Here is a 17,781-nt window from a genome sequence, read left to right as displayed (position 1 = left end):
AAAATTGTTATTGTTTAAAAAAAAGATAGTTAATGCTTTTACTACCCAATCCTCAATTTTGCACAACCAGTATTGTTATATTAATATAGTGTATAACATTTAAACCTCTACGTTTTTGCCTGTTTCTAAGCCATTACACTTAATCACATGCTTTTTTATTAGCTTTTTACAACAGGAGACTGCAAGTTCATGTGGGCCATATAGATAACATTGTGCTCACGCCCGTGAAGTTGTGCACAACACAGCACTGATTAAAATGCAAGCCAATAGATAACAGAAAGACATTGAAAAGTCTTTAAAGTTTAATTTTGACTTTCAAGTCCCTTAAAAACAGAACTTCCTAGAGTTTCCAATCTTCATTTATTTAATCTACAAACAACTTCAAGTAACAGTGAAAGTATTTCTTTTTTTCTTTGTTGCAACTAAGAGAGGATATTACAAATGTTACTTGAAAGGGATGTTCCTATGATGAATAATAAACGCATTGTTCTTTTGCTAGGAGTGTCACGGTGAAAGTTATTTTTATCAGCCGGCAAGCTTAAATTCCTGATAGTATTTTTTTTAAATGTAACCTATTTTCATCCAAAAATTATACATATAATAATATTATAAGAAGGGTTCAATTCTGGCTTAACTAGCAGAGGGATACAGTGAGCATCACGTTGCTTCCATCCTTAACATTTCAAAGATGAAGGTTCATAAGAACAAGTTAAAGCAGCAGACATAGGGGATAATAAATCTACAGACTGGCAGAGGGTGAAAATGACTCTCCACGGCTTGTGATGACTGCCAACTCATTCGCATGTTACTCAACAACAGTAGGGTGACCTCAAGTGACCTACAAAAAGAATGGTTTATGGCAGCTAGGATGAAGAGCACGGCGAGGACGGTCCAAAACAGGCTCCTAGAGGAAGGGCTGAAGTTGTGCAAAGCTAGAATAAAAGCCCTTCAACAATGAGAAGCAAAGAAGTTCCAGGATGAGGATTGCAAAAAAAACCATAAGGATTGGACCGTAGAGGACTAGAGTAAGGTCATCTTCTCCAAATCCAATTTTCAGCTTTGCCCAACACTTAGGGGCCTATCTATCAAGCTCCGAAAGCTCACAAAGACCGCTGCTCCATAACCCTGTCCGCCTGCTCTGAGCAGGCGGACAGGAATTGTCGACTCGATCGGGTTGATTGACACCCCCCTGCTGGCGGCCCATTGGCAGCGAGTCAGCAGGGGGCAGAGTTGCATCAGCTGCTCTCCGCATTCAGCGATGTCTTGCGGACCTGATCTGCACTGTCGGATCAGGTCCGCAAGACATTTCTTAAATATGCCTCTTAGTCCTTTAATAGTAAGACAGAGACCTGGAGAGGCGTTTCTCGCACCAACTGTGAAATTTGGTGGAAGATCTGGGATGTTCTGGGGTTCTTCATAAAGGCTGGAATCAGCGAGAATTTTCTAGGATGCATGAATAAAGCCACAAACAAGGTTATCCTGTAAGAAAACTCACTCCTGCTCTCGCTGGCAATGTTTCCCAACTCTGAGGATTTTTTTTTTCAGCAGGACAATGCTCCATGCCACACAGCCAGGTCAATTAAGGTGTGGATGGAGGACCACCAGATCAAGACCCAGTCATTACCAGCCGAATCTCCAAACCTGAACCCCATTGAAAATCCTCTGGAATGTGATCAAGAGGAAGATAGATTGTCACAAGCCATCAAACAAACCCAAGCTGCTTGAATCTTTGCACCAGAAGTGGCATAAAGTTACTCAACAGCAACGTGAAAGCTTGGTGGAAAGCTGTGATTGATAATCAGGGTTATTTCAATAAATATTGATTTCTGAACTCTTGCTAATTTAAAACATTAGTATTGTGCTGTTTAAAAATGAATAGGAACTTGTTTTCTTTGCATTATTTAAAGTCTGAAAATACTGCTTTTTTGTTATTTTGACAATATTTTTTATTTGGAATTTGGTAGAAATGTCAGTAGTTTATAGAATAAAACAAAAATGTTAATTTTACTCAAACACACACGTATATATATATATATATATATATATACACATATATACATATATATACACATATATACACACACACACACATATATTATTTTTTTTTAATTATTTTTATTTTACCAAGGCAGTCACTTATAATTATTTTTCTGCATAACAGTCAATTCCGGCACACTCCAGGATGTATACGTACAGTGTGCAAATCTGTTTAATGCAAGCACAATAGCAGGATCCATCTGAATGATTGAAAACAGAGACCGCTGCAAGTGCAGAACACTACCATACCAGAAACACATGCACAAAATGATTAGCTCAGTACCCTGCAATAATGCACAAGGTCTGACAAATGCAATCTGTCATAGCCGCTGACTTGAGCAATGACATTAGCGATTTTAAAGTGTGCACACATCTATCCTACCTAGGTAGCCCTCTCTGATTGGACTTGAATCATAAGTCTCACTGAGGGTTTAGAAAGTTCTAAAACATCAAGGAAATGTTGTAGAAAATGTGGAGAGCATTGAAAAGCAAAGGAATCTTGCATTTTTTACAGTATGTTGCAGTTAAACTTTACAAAAATGTTTTTTTAGGGTCCTTTTCAAGTAAGCGGATACAAAACATATGGACGTTTTACAGCAAATAAAGGCATTGTTATAGTGCCCACTCCTCTCTGATTTGGCAGCAAAGTCTATATATAAACTTATGAATACAAAAATATATGGAACAGCACAAATTGTCAGAATAAGTTATAACAAATAGAGGAAAGGAAATACAAATGGAAAATAATATGCATTTTGTACTCACTAATGTATTTACAGATTTTGATAGGACTGTAGCATTTATTAAGTTTATATATTATTATTTTTTAAATCTACATACTTGCTACATTTGGACTTGACCGATGATCAGCACGATTTTTCATTAATCTATCATCCCCTGGTAATTTCTTTGGTTCGTTGCATTCTGGCCAAGGCATCTGGGGACTTTCAGGTGACCCATTTTGAGCAGAGTTATTGTAAAGCTCAAAACCTTCACTCTTTGGTCGTGGTTTCCCTGAGCCACGGCGATCTGAAAAAGTAATTTGGTATAAAAAAAAAAATTACAGGACCTATGTTTTTGGAATTAAACTAAAGCAAATGTTAAGGTAGCTCCCATAAAGCAAAACATGCAACTAAAGCCGCACTACTTAGGATTACAATACTTTGATGCACTCAAGATGTATGTTCTGTTACTCATTGTTCCAAAAGGTATCAGTTTTAAAAAAAAAACCTTGCAAGTATAGCTTACACAGGTGGTAAATGCACAGTTGTGGGCAAAGTGACTAAGTAACACTCCAAAAGTTATCAAAACTTTTTATGTGTAATAATATTTAATAAGTATATCGTTTTCAAACATGGCAGTCAGTATGCCAGCTTGTAGAGCAAGGATGGGGAACCTTGCCCTTCCAGATGTTTCAGAATTACATTTCCCATGATGCTCAACTGGACTTCAGAGTGCCTAAGCATCATGGGTAATGTAGTTCTGAAACATCAGGAGTGCCAAGCTTCCCCATGCCTGTTGTAAAAGGACATAATGGTCATTTTTTTTTTTAATTTTAACAGAATTTTTTTGCTGCCCTTACAAGCCTCTTCTGTGACACCACAGTGCCCTCATTCTCCCACTGATGCGGCGGTAAACGATTCTAGCGTGCATTCTACATGTATACATGCGCTGAGTGCTGTGATGTTGCTTCACTGTATGTCATTAGCTTATTGCTGGGTAGCAGCAAGTTGTGTACACTTAAAGGGTCAGTAAAACGATAAAATGTTTAAAGGGATTGCTGACGATTCTCTCTACAGCTCCCAAGCAGTACTTTAAATAACACCCCTTTGTTGTTACGTATTAGGAACATTTTCCAACTCGCACATTATGTAAGTTTATTGAAAGGCTACAGAAGACTCTTATTATTGCAAGCCGTTTACTGTACCTTTAAGGTCAGTGTTTCCCACACCCAGTCCCCAGGACCCTTACTCAGGCCAGATATTCATTATATCTTAACTAGAGCACAGGTGAAATAATCATCTGATGGGTGAGCCGATTGTTTCACCTGTGCTCTAGTTAAGATATAATGAATATCTGGCCTGAGTAAGGGTCCTGGGGACTGGGTTTGGTAAACACTGCTTTAGGTTATCAAAGAACAAAAGCAAAATGTTTAAAGGATGCATTTTCACAAGTGCAAGTATATAGATAAAATGCCTCTGACTTAGTTTGTAATGTACTATTTGTTAAATAGAATACCTAGGTAGTTAGCATGCATGTGGGCCCCATTTCAGAACATTCAGACGACCAATGTTCCGCGAACCTGTCCACTTAACACTGCGGGAAGCAATATGCAACCCGTATTTAAGATTGCACATGTGGCTGGCTGTGCAAGGTCACCCTGGTCAGTCCCCTTGCTCCGACTTCTCTGGTGTGATTTTAATACACAAGGTCACTAGGTTGCCTATACACTTCCCCTATTCTAGACAAACACCAAAAAAAGGCTAAAAGACAGTAAACACAGATTTATATGAAATGTTTAGTTATGCACAATAAAACAATTTTTGCATTATACCTTCATTATTTATTTTGCACCCTGTTGACTTCTCAAGGCAGACCCTGCTACATATCTTTTCCTAACTGACTGATAACAGCAGCAAAACAATCGGCTAGATTACGAGTTTGACGTTAGGCTTAAAAAGCAGCGTCAGCCGGTCCCAACGCAGCTTTTTAACGCCCGCTGGTATTAAGAGTCTTGAAGGTACAGGTGTACCGCTCACTTTTTTGGCCAGCCTCGGAAATACCGCAAATTCACTTACATCAATTGCGTATCCTCTTTTTTTCAATGGGACTTGCATAGCGCCGGTATTACGAGGCTTTCTACGCGTTTCACCCGATTTCTGGGCTTTTTCAAGAGAAAAAGCCCAGAAATCGGGTGAAACGCGTAGAAAGCTGTGTCTTTTGAAAAGCTGTACCCAGGATTTGTTTCCTCATACTAAAGAAGGATCTCCAACCAAACCGGGAGGTTTGCAAGCTGTTTACTGTTTCCTGCGTACATTTAAGTACTAAGAGCAGGAAAATCACAGAGGAAAGGATTACCGGTTTATCACGGTGACTTGCGCAAGTCTGAAAACAACCGGAACCAACCATCATTTGCATCACAGAGCACCAACTTAAGAAGCCTTCCAGATCTCAGAGTGAGGATGCTGAAGGGTGAGATTACCTGCATAGCAGGCTACATATATATACATTTAACGTTTGAATCTGACAAGTAAGATCTGTGTGTACTAAACTGTGCTCCTAACAATTCATAGCGGAACACTGAAAGTTTTAATAGCGGCTGGCCACCACTGTTTAAACTAAACTACCGCATCATATTTTCAGAGATACATTGAAACTGCTATTTGTTGCCACAAAAAGACTGTTATCCTTATCTATAGGTACAGCTAGAAATATTAAATAACTTCTAAGAGATAAATTGAAAATTCAATTTGTTGCCGCAAAGAGACTATTACCTTTACCTTCAACTAAAGGTACAGAAAAAAACAATATAAACGCCTACCCATTTCACATGCTTATTTGTTTTTAAAAAAAGGAATTTTTCTTTACTGATCCATTGGATTAGAAAATTTATTTTCAGAAAGGATTAACTTTATGTTGATCAGGACTTTTTAAACTCTGGGCTCTCTCTCTCTTTTTTTATGTATGGATTTTTAATATGAACTTTTTATGAGTTGATCAACCAAATCCATAAAGATAGCTTGATGTATATATTCTTTGTTTTGTTTGTTCTATGATATTTGTATATGCACTATTAAAATAAGCTAAATTTACATAAACTTTTTTATATATATCTTAATTTGTTGCTGCGTCTTTTTATTAAGTGATATTCGTTTATCATCCTATTATATTAAATCATTTAAGCTATTTTCCTATTGTAGTTTAAACTGCATATCTATATTATACTTAACTTAGGTGTTTAAGAATGTTATACTTATTTCTTCCAAGTGATTATATCCCCTGTCATTGAATCTTGTTATTAGTATACATAACCCATAGTTTTTAATACTTAAAGCTACTGTAGCGCCACTTTTTAATTTATTACTTATCACATTTTTTATAACCAGGAGGAGGTTATTATAAAAGAGGCCTAAGTATTTTAAGTCCAGCGCTATAAACTTATCCTATAAATTAGGGTGTTAGGTGTAGACATAAATGTATTTTCCCCATAGGAATCAATCGGGCTGTGTTAGGAGCTAAACGCTGCTTTTTTGCATGTGGTAAGTTTTTTTTCAGCCGGCTCTCCCCCATTGATTCCTATGGGGAAATTGTGCACGAGCACGTTCAGCCAGTTCACCGCTAACGTAAGCAGCGCTGGTATTGAGGTGAGATTTGGAGCAAAATTTTGCTCTACGATCACTTTTTTGTGGTTAACACCGGGTTTTGAAAAACCTGTAATACCAGCGCTGTCTGTAAGTGAGCGGTGAGCATAAACTGCTCGTTAGCACCACATAGCTTCTAACGCCAAACTCGTAATCTAGCCGAATGTATTTTATACTAACATTATAACAGTGGCTAGTCTTGCAAACTAAAGCCAAGATTGGCTTCTCCAAATAATACAAATGGTGAATGGAGTTTGTATATTGAAAAACCAATTGCAATAAAAAGGAGGTTAATTTGTTTTAAAGATGCTTAGACTTTGCTGAAACATTCTATAGCAAAACAGAAATGTTTTAACTAAAAGGTGTTTACTGTCCCTTTAAACTGTAGCCTGAGAGGTGTGATATTGATAGGGAAAAATAATAATTTCATCAGGAACTTTGTTCACTTTTTTAACAAGAATTATACTTTTATATTATTACTTATATGTATAATATAAGCTATGCTCTATTACAAAGGCATAGTGCCCATTAGCTTGTCAATCATTTAATAGAGAAAAAAATGTCTGCTAGGAAGTGGTCACACAAACTTCAAGCTTGAAGAATACATTAGATTATGGTCCAAAGCAAACATCTGCTTCAAATTATCATTTATCAAAACAAAAGAAATTCAGTGCATTGGGCTTTTTTTGAATAAGCACATTTTATTTATCCATCTAAACCATTTTAATTTTGTTCTACATATATTGGCTTGAAGCACAAAATCAATATTTATATACTACAGTCCAGAAAAGCCCACTGCCTGAACAGAGACTTAGTTGACCAGTACCACAGTTCCTGTACACTCCCTTTTTCTAAAGAAAAAATATATTGTGATACCACCAAATTACCATATCTGAGGTTTCTGTAAATTGTTGCTGGCATTGACACACAATTCCTTGTCCCATAAATTTCACAATAAAAACAGAAGCTATAATCAACCACTAATGAGTAACATTTAAAGAAATATGACACTCCAAATCTTTATAGAATTGAGATAAAGCATGCAATTTTACACAAATTTCCAATTTACTTCCATCATCAAATTTGCTTAATTCTCTTGGTATCCTTTGCTGAAGAGTATACGTAGGTAAGCTACGGTGCAGCATTGCACTGCTGGGTACTAGTTGCTGATTGGTGGCTGCATATAAATGCCTTGTCATTGGCTCACCAGATGTGTTTAGCTAGCTCCTAGTAATACATCCCTGCTCCTAAGCCTACTTTTCAACAATGGATACCAAGAGAATGAAGCAAATTTGATTAACAAAAAACAAAGTATAAAAATGTTTAAAATTGAATGCTTTATTTGAATTTTGAAAATGTAATTTTGACTTAACTATCCCTTTAACTGGTTGGCAGAACTGTGACTTATTGGTCACATAAGAGCAGTAGTGCTTTGCACTATGACTTCATGAAGCAGCAAAACTATTTCCTACATAGAACTTCATCTTATTTAATTTAGAAACAAAAATAAAAAGGACTCAGAGGATATGAAGATCTGGAGGGTTCTCCTATGTAAAACAATGTATTCTTACCTGAATTTTATTTATTTCTTGATAGTGAGAGTCCATAATCCTTACTCTTGGGAATTACATCACCTGGCCACCAGGAGGAGGCAAATACACCCTATACCTGAGTTTCAAGTATCCCTCCTACTTCCCCTTATCTCCCAGTATTGCGTATACTCGAGGATAGAAAGAAGAAATATAATAGGGTACAGAGATGCAAACTAGGACTGCCGCCACCAGAAAAAAATGTGGGCCAGCTTGTGGACTCTCACTACAAAGAAAGAAATTAATTTAGCAGGTAAGAATGAATCATGAGAGTCCATGATCCTTACTCTTGAGAAACAATACCTAAGCTGTGGAGTCCACAAAATATGGATGGGATAAAAAGAGAAAAAGGCAGGCCCTCAATCAGGAACTACTACCTGGAGAACCTTCCTGCCAAATTATGCCTCCGCCAAGGCAAAAACATCAAATGATTGAATGAATTTGGTAAAAGTATGCAAAGACGACCAAGTAGCAGCCTTGCATATCTGTTCTAATGAAGCCTCATTTCTAAATGCCCAAGAAACAGAGCGAGTAGAGTGAGCAGTAATTCGGCTAGGCAGTTGCTGACCCGCCTCCAAGTAAGCCATACAGACTAGACTCCTCAACTAAAATGATAAGCATGCTGAAGCAGCCTTATGACCCTAACTCTTACCAGAATATAGAACAAATTTAGCTGGAAGATTGATGACATTCCTTACTAGGTTGTAAATAAAATTTGAAGGCCCTTACCTCGTCCAAATTATGTAAATGTCTCTCTTTTGAAGACCCTGGATTTGGGCAGAGAGAAGGAACAATAATTTCTCTATTAATGTTCTCAACAGAAACAACGTTTGGCAAAAACCCTGACACAGTAGGCAAAACTGCTTTATCTTGAAAGATCAAGTACTGAAGTTCAGAAGAAATAAAAGATAATTCAGAAACTCATCTTGCTGAAGAAATCAACAAAAGAAACAATACCTTCCAAAAGAACGTCTTAATATCCAATGATTACATTGGCTTGGAGGAGAATGTAAAACTCTTGAGGACCAAACAGATTCCAAGGAGGATAAATTGGTTTAATAACCAGTCTAATCCTAACGAGAGCCTGAACAACCTTGTTATATGCAATACTAGGAGGGAAGGGGAAGTAGGAGGGATACTTGAAACTCTGGTATAGGATGTCTTTGCCTCCTCCTGGTGGCCAGGTGATAATACCCAAGAGTAAGGATTGTGGACTCTCACTACCATTAGAAAGAAATCTAAGTTTAGGTCAACTCAGATTTCCTAATGTATGAATTCCTTGGATCGGGCTAGCCTGTTTCAGGACATTGATTTTTTTAAAGCCATCATTAGCTTTAATAGACAGTTTCTCTTCAGCTTTGTGGAAGAAGGTATCAGGTTCAGAGCCAAAACATATTGGGACTTTGTGCTTTTCATTTTCCTTTATTTTGTGACCACGGATTTCCTTTATATCCATGTATAAAAGCAAACATGTTGACACAACTATAATAGATACTGTGTTCATTTATAAGTAAGCTGTATTAGCTTTGTGCCAAATAGATTGTAGAGTTTAGGCCAAAATATTCTACCGCTAGACTATTGATTTGGTTTCTCCTTTAGTCATGAATTTAGGGGTAATAAACTTTACTTCACAATGTTTTTCTCAATCAAACCCAAGCTTGAGAATTAGATAAAATTTTATAAAAGCACAAAACCTAATTGAAGTCTCATAAAGTAGGGCAAAGCACACCTTAATATCGGACTATGACCACAATCTTATTAAAAGTTACATGAAGACCTCAAAACTGTGAATGAGTATATAATCATATAGTTTATTTAACACCATTGTCTGTCTCATCAAGACACGGATAACTGTTCAATTCTTTATTATCCATGATAATTTGAGAAGTTACATAAAAGGTCATTTTCATTTTGTTTGAATAAAAACTCACCTCTTTGCATCATAGGAGATGGCTGATTAAGCAACGTAGCAAGGCCGTGGTATATTGCTCCTTGTTTTGCTACCTCAAGGGTTACAACTGAACCTGTTCTGGTCATCAGTTCGGCAGCCCTGATAAAAGTAATAAGAGAGACACTCAAGTCAAAATAAACTTTATTATTCAGACAGAGCAGCAGTTTTAAGACAATTTCCAATTTACTTCCATTATCAAATTTTGCAGTCTTTTTATATTCACACTTTCTGGGGAACAAGATCCTACTGAGCATGTGCACAAGCTCACAGGGAATACGTATATTAGTCTGTGATTGGCTGATGTCTGTCACATGATACAGTGGGCCGAATGAGAGAAAAAATAAATTTGTAAGAACAAAAAAAAGAGTAGGTGTAAAATCATTGTCTTTTTATTATGTAGTTGTTAATTATGCAATTCTACTGCATTGAGTGGTCCTTTAAGTTGCAAATAAGAAGCCTAATAGTAAGAGAACATTTATTTTTATTTGTTCTTAAACCTTGCTCGGACTTGTCTGGTGTGATTTTAATACACAAGGTCACTAGGTTGCCTATACACTTCCCCTATTCTAGACAAACACCAAAAAAATACTAAACTTAAAGAGACAGTAAACACAGATTTTTATATGAAATGTTTAGTTATGCACAATAAAACCATTTTTGCATTATACCTTCATTATTTATTTTGTACCCTGTTGACTTCTCAAGGCAGACCCTGCTACATATATTTTCTTAATTGACTGATAACAGAAGCAAAACAAGGCATTTTATACTAACATTATAACAGTGGCTATTATTGCGGTCTTACAAACTAAAGCCAAGATTGGCTTCTCCAAATAACACACACACATATATATATATATATATATATATATATATATATATATCTTATATTTAATTTGTTTCCTTCCCTTGTTATCCTTTGCTGAAAGGTTTATCTAGGAAAGCTTAAGAGCAGCAAAGAACCTAGGTTCTAGCATATATATACTGATTGTCATTGGCTCACCCATGTGTTCAGTTAGCAACCAGTAGTGCATTGCTGCTCATTCAAGAAAGTAAACCAAATGAACGAAGAAAAATTGATAATAGGAGTAAATAAGAAAGTTGCCTAAAATTGCATGAAAGAAAAAATGAGGGTTTTATGTCCCTTTAAATGGAAAACCATGTTCAAATCAAATGAAGTAGGTTACTTGTATTGAAGCACACCTTTGTTTGCAGCAATTTAATTCCGTGTTAAAGGAACATTCAAGTCAAAATTAAACTTCAATGATTTAGATAGGACAAGCAGTTGTAAACAACATTACAATTTACAATTATCATCAAATTTGCTTTGTTCTCTTGCTATTCTTTGTTGCAAACTAAGTCTAGGTAGGCTTTAAACTGATTTCTAAGCCGCTGAAGGCTGCCTTTTATCTCAGTGCATTTTAACAGTTTTTCACAGCTAGACAGTGCTAGTTCATGTGTGTCTTATAGATAACATTGTGTCCACTCCCATAAAGTTATTTATGAGTCAGCACTGATTGGCTAAAATGCAGGTCTGTCAAAAGAACGGAGATAAGCATGCAGGAAATGGCGTGCGGGAAATCCAGCACCACAGGGAGATAAGCCAGATTTACTGCACGGCTATTGGCTAAGAGGTGAAAACGTTTTCCTCTCATGCAAAACAGTGTTCTGTCGTGGGCTGCCTTAGCAGCTCAGAGCGGCGAACGCTTTAAACAAATAAAGGAGCTTTCTGCATGGAGTATGTTATACTTCATGAATTAAAGTCCCCTTTATTTGTTTCAATGGTCATTCCTAGCGTTTCACAAATGCTAGGATTGACTTTCACTTTAACACAGATGTTCATTTATTTATATCATAACGAAAATATAAGAAAATGTTGCACAGTTCAAAACTGATATATTGCACATAGTCCATCTGCCTTTATCATAAAATACTTTCTCTTATGAAGTAAATGAATTCTATACTATATTATGGCTTAAAGGGACAGTCTAGGACAAAATAAACTTTCATGATTCAGATAGAGCATGTCATTTTAAACAATTTTCCAATTTACTTTTATCACCAATTTTGCTTTGTTCTCTTGGTATTCTTAGTTGAAAGCTTAACCTAGGAGGTTCATATGCTAATTTCTTAGACCTTGAAGCCCACCTCTTTCAGATTGCATTTTAACAGTTTTTCACCACTAGAGGGTGTTAGTTCATGTATTTCATATAGATAACACTGTGCTCGTGCACGAGAAGTTATCTGGGAGCAGGCACTGATTGGCTAGACTGCAAGTCTGTCAAAAGAACTGAAAAAAGGGGCAGTTTGCAGAGGCTTAGATACAAGATAATCACAGAGGTTAAAAGTATATTATTATAACTGTTAGTTATGCAAAACTGGGAAATGGGTAATAAAGGAATTATCTATCTTTTAAAACAATAAAAATTCTGGTGTAGACTGTCCCTTTAAATAACATTATATTAAAATATAATATAAAGTATTAACTGTGCCACAAAATTAGCATACTCCTGTTTACTCCTAGGACTAGCTTAACAATTAACTTAGAGCATGCAATTTTAGCACTAACAACCTAGCAATGTTATGCGTTAACTATGTGTTTGCAAAGATAAAAATATCTCAGGAGCCACAGAGAATTGCTGGATCCAAAAGAATACAGCCAACAAGCCAATCAGAAGAGGAAGTCGCATACCCCTGCAGCTCCTGAGCAATTCATAAACTATCTGTTTAATCGTTTGAGTTAAACATAGACATGCAGGGTTGCTAGTGCTACAATTACATGTCATAACGAATAAACAATGTCATTTTTGCACTATAGTATCCCGTTAACAAGATAAATCGTTTTCTTTCCCCACTGGTCTTCAGAGACATGTCTCATTTAAATGTGTTAGAGGAAACATTTACAAATTATTTGCCTAGAATGTGTTGCAAGGGCCATAATAAGGATTTAGTTTTTTTCTCTATCTTCAAATAGATGGTTGTGTTATTTTTCTGCATATTATCAACCCAGATAATCTTTTTTCTGTTTTTACGGTTTTCAGCCAGTGTGTGCTGTCACCTGTCTAGGAGATATGCTTCCAAATATCATTACTTAAAATGAAGGTCAATTTTAATCAATGAGTGCCCGGTTTTAAAAATATTTTTAAAAACAGGGGCACTTTCATTGATAAAAATTTACATTGCACTGAATTTGAAGAAATACTTACCTTTTACTTCTGCAAAACCGGATAGCCGATCTCAGCCTCAGTTCCTCTGTACCGACGTCAGAATGACAAAACCGGCTTCCTCCAATCATGGCTTGCACCCCAGAGCGTCCAGCTCGTGATGCCCGGCTGTGATTGGAGGAAGCCAGTTTCGTCATTGCTGTGGTCTAGAGCAGGAAGAATGAGGGGGATCGTCGATCCGGCTTTGCAGGAGTAAAAGGTAAGTATTTCTTCAAATCCAGTGCAATGTTAATTTTCATCAATGAAAGTGCCCCTGTTTTTAAAAGTATTTTTAAAAACCGGGCACTCATTGATGAAAATTGACCTTTACTTTAAAGGTTTATAGTAGTCTAATGACATCTCTAATTCATTAAGAGAATCTGTTTAACCCTGCAAACTAGAAAAATACACGTAGTAGGAGTACCACTTGGTACCCGGAGAATTATTATTTTTTTTTCGATTATTTCGACTATTATGACCCTTTAAGTAATGATATTTGGATGGATATCTCCTAGAGAACAGCACACAATGACCAAAATTATTTAAAAAAATTATATATATATATATTAAAAAAAAAAAAAAAAAAAAAAGACAAAAACCTATGTACCCTCAATACAAAAAAATCTAGTTTTCCTAAATGTTCCCATGGTAACCATAATTGTACCTTTCTTGGGACAGACCAACCAAACTTCGTCCATCCACACTAAGAAGCTGGTCACCTGCTGCTAAACGACCATCCTAAAATAAACAGACAATTAAAACAATGAAATGTGTGTGTGATGCAACCTTTCACATCTATAAAAAAAATGCAAATATTGTTTGTAAAAACATAATTTATGCTTACCTGATAAATTTATTTCTCTTGTAGTGTATCCAGTCCACGGATCATCCATTACGTATGGGATATTCTCCTTCCCAACAGGAAGTTGCAAGAGGATCACCCACAGCAGGGCTGCTATATAGCTCCTCCCCTAACTGTCATATCCAGTCATTCGACCGAAAACAAACAGAGAAAGGAGAAACCATAGGGTGCAGTGGTGACTGTAGTTTAATTAAAATTTAGACCTGCCTTAAAAGGACAGGGCGGGCCGTGGACTGGATACACTACAAGAGAAATAAATTTATCAGGTAAGCATAAATTATGTTTTCTCTTGTTAAGTGTATCCAGTCCACGGATCATCCATTACTTATGGGATACCAATACCAAAGCTAAAGTACACGGATGATGGGAGGGACAAGGCAGGATTAAGCGGAAGGAACCACTGCCTGAAGAACCTTTCTCCCAAAAACAGCCTCCGAAGAAGCAAAAGTATCAAATTTGAAAAATTTGGAAAAAGTGTGAAAAGAAGACCAAGTCGCGGCCTTGCAAATCTGTTCAACAGAGGCCTCATTTTTAAAGGTCCAGGTGGAAGCCACAGCTCTAGTAGAATGAGCTGTAATCCTTTCAGGGGGCTGCTGTCCAGCAGTCTCATAGGCTAGGCGTATTATGTTCCGAAGCCAAAAGGAAAGAGGTTGCCGAAGCTTTTTGACCTCTCCTCTGTCCAGAGTAAACGACAAACAGGGTAGATGTTTGACGAAAATCTTTAGTAGCTTGTAAGTAAAACTTCAAGGCACGGACTACGTCCAGATTATGTAAAAGACGTTCCTTCCTTCTTTGAAGAAGGATTAGGACACAATGATGGAACAACAATCTCTTGATTGATATTCTTGTTAGAAACCACCTTAGGTAAAAACCCAGGTTTGGTACGCAGGACTACCTTATCTGCATGAAAAATCAGATAAGGAGAATCACATTGTAAGGCAGATAGCTCAGAGACTCTCCGAGCCGAGGAAATAGCCATCAAAAACAGAACATTCCAAGATAAAAGTTTAATATCAATGGAATGAATGGGTTCCAACGGAACTCCTTGAAGAACTTTAAGAACCAAGTTTAAGCTCCACGGGGGAGCAACAGGTTTAAACACAGGCTTAATTCTAACCAAAGCCTGGCAAAATGCCTGGACGTCTGGAACCTCTGCCAGACGTTTGTGCAAAAGAATAGACAGAGCAGAAATCTGTCCCTTTAAGTAACTAGCTGATAATCCTTTGTCCAAGCCCTCTTGGAGAAAAGACAATATTCTAGGAATCCTAACCTTACTCCATGAGTAATTCTTGGATTCACACCAATAAAGATATTTACTCCATATCTTGTGGTAGATTTTCCTGGTAACAGGCTTTCGTGCCTGTATTAAAGTATCAATGACTGACTCGGAGAAGCCACGCTTTGATAGAATCAAGCGTTCAATCTCCATGCAGTCAGTCTCAGAGAAATTAGATTTGGATGATTGAAAGGACCTTGTATCAGAAGGTCCTGTCTTAGAGGCAGAGTCCATGGTGGAAAGGATGACATGTCCACTAGGTCTGCATACCAAGTCCTGCGTGGCCACGCAGGTGCTATCAGAATCACCGATGCTCTCTCCTGTTTGATTTTGGCAATCAGTCAATGGAGCAGAGGAAACGGTGGAAACACATAAGCCAGGTTGAAGAACCAAGGCGCTGCTAGAGCATCTATCAGCGTCGCTTCTGAGTCCCTGGACCTGGATCCATAACAAGGAAGCTTGGCGTTCTGGCGAGACGTCATGAGATCCAACTCTGGTTTGCCCCAACGATGAATCAACTGAGCAAACGCCTCCGGATGGAGATCCCACTCCCCCGGATGGAAAGTCTGACGACTTAGAAATTCCGCCTCCCAGTTCTCCACGCCTGGGATATGGATTGCTGACAGGTGGCAAGAGTGGTACTCTGCCCAGCGAATTATATTTGAGACTTCTAACATCGCTAGGGAACTCCTGGTTCCCCCTTGATGGTTGATGTAAGCCACAGTCGTGATGTTGTCCGACTGAAATATGATGAACCTCAGTGTTGCTAACTGAGGCCAAGCCAGAAGAGCATTGAATATCGCTCTTAACTCCAGAATATTTATTGGAAGGAGTTTCTCCTCCTGAGTCCACGATCCCTGTGCCTTCAGGGAATTCCAGACTGCACCCCAACCTAGAAGGCTGGCATCTGTTGTTACAATTGTCCAATCTGGCCTGCGAAAGGTCATACCCTTGGACAGGTGTACCCGAGACAATCACCAGAGAAGAGAATCTCTGGTCTCTTGATCCAGATTTAGCAGAGGGGACAAATCTGTGTAATCCCCATTCCACTGACTCAGCATGCATAATTGCAGCGGTCTGAGATGAAGGCGCGCAAATGGCACTATGTCCATTGCCGCTACTATTAAGCCGATTACCTCCATACACTGAGCTACCGAAGGGCGCGGAATGGAGTGAAGAACATGGCAAGCATTTAGAAGTTTTGATAACCTGGACTCCGTCAGGTAAATTTTCATTTCTACAGAATCTATAAGAGTCCCTAAGAAGGAGACTCTTGTGAGTGGGGATAGAGAACTCTTTTCCTCATTCACTTTCCACCCGTGCGACCTCAGAAATGCCAGAACTATCTCTGTATGAGACTTGGCAACTTGAAAGCTTGACGCCTGTATCAGGATGTCGTCTAGACACGGAGCCACCGCTATGCCTCGCGGTCTTAGAACCGCCAGAAGTGAGCACAGAACCTTTGTAAAGATTCTCGGGGCTGTAGCCAACCCGAAGGGAAGAGCTACAAATTGGTAATGCCTGTCTAGAAAGGCAAACCTTAGAAACCGATGATGATCTTTGTGAATCGGTATGTGAAGGTAGGCATCCTTTAAGTCCACTGTGGTCATGTACTGACCTTCTTGGATCATGGGTAGGATGGTCCGAATAGTTTCCATTTTGAAAGATGGAACTCTGAGGAATTTGTTTAAGATCTTTAGATCCAAAATTGGTATGAAGGTTCCCTCTTTTTTGGGAACCACAAACAGATTCGAATAAAAACCCTGTCCTTGTTCCGTCCGCGGAACTGGATGGATCACTCCAATAACTAGGAGGTCTTGCACACAGCGTAGGAATGCCTCTTTCTTTATCTGATTTGCAGATAGCCTTGAAAGATGAAATCTCCCTTGTGGAGGAAAAGCTTTGAAGTCCAGAAGATATCCCTGAGATATGATCTCCAACGCCCAGGGATCCTGAACATCTCTTGCCCACGCCTGGGCGAAGAGAGAAAGTCTGCCCCCTACTAGATCCGTCGCCGGATAGGGGGCCGTTCCTTCATGCTGTCTTAGAGGCAGCAGCAGGCTCTCTGGCCTGCTTGCCTTTGTTCCAGGACTGGTTAGGTTTCCAGGCCTGCTTAGATTGAGCAAAAGTTCCCTCTTGTTTTGAAGCGGAGGAAGTTGATGCTGCACCTGCCTTGAAATTTCGAAAGGCACGACAATTAGACTGTTTGGCCTTTGCTTTGGCCCTGTCCTGAGGAAGGGTGTGACCCTTACCTCCAGTAATGTCAGCATTAATTTCCTTCAAACCAGGCCCGAATAAGGTCTGCCTCTTGAAAGGAATGTTGAGTAATTTAGACTTCGAAGTCACGTCAGTTGACCAGGATTTAAGCCATAGTGCCCTACGCGCTTGGATGGCGAATCCGGAATTCTTAGCCGTTAGTTTAGTCAAATGAACAATGGCATCAGAAACAAATGAGTTAGCTAGCTTAAGTGTTCTAAGCTTGTCAATAATTTCAGTCAATGG

The 17,781-nt window shown here is 38.3% G+C and overlaps 1 protein-coding gene across 1 annotated transcript in view; it reads right to left on the bottom strand.

Moving 5' to 3' along the window:
* AFDN (afadin, adherens junction formation factor) overlaps window positions 1-17,781 on the bottom strand; it is a 502,926-nt gene that overhangs the window by 77,338 nt on the left and 407,807 nt on the right. Inside the window, exons 24-26 of the mRNA XM_053710918.1 lie at window positions 13,806-13,879; window positions 9,919-10,037; window positions 2,878-3,066 (exon numbers count right to left, since the gene is read on the bottom strand). Coding sequence (XP_053566893.1) covers window positions 2,878-3,066; window positions 9,919-10,037; window positions 13,806-13,879 — 382 coding nt within the window. The remainder of the gene's footprint in view (window positions 1-2,877; window positions 3,067-9,918; window positions 10,038-13,805; window positions 13,880-17,781) is intronic.

Source organism: Bombina bombina, chromosome 4 (genome assembly GCF_027579735.1).
Source record: "Bombina bombina isolate aBomBom1 chromosome 4, aBomBom1.pri, whole genome shotgun sequence".
In the NCBI taxonomy this organism is placed as follows: Eukaryota; Metazoa; Chordata; class Amphibia; order Anura; family Bombinatoridae; genus Bombina; species Bombina bombina.
The sequence above is the reverse complement of the archived record's forward strand: the minus strand, read 5'-3'. Positions and strand labels throughout refer to the sequence as shown.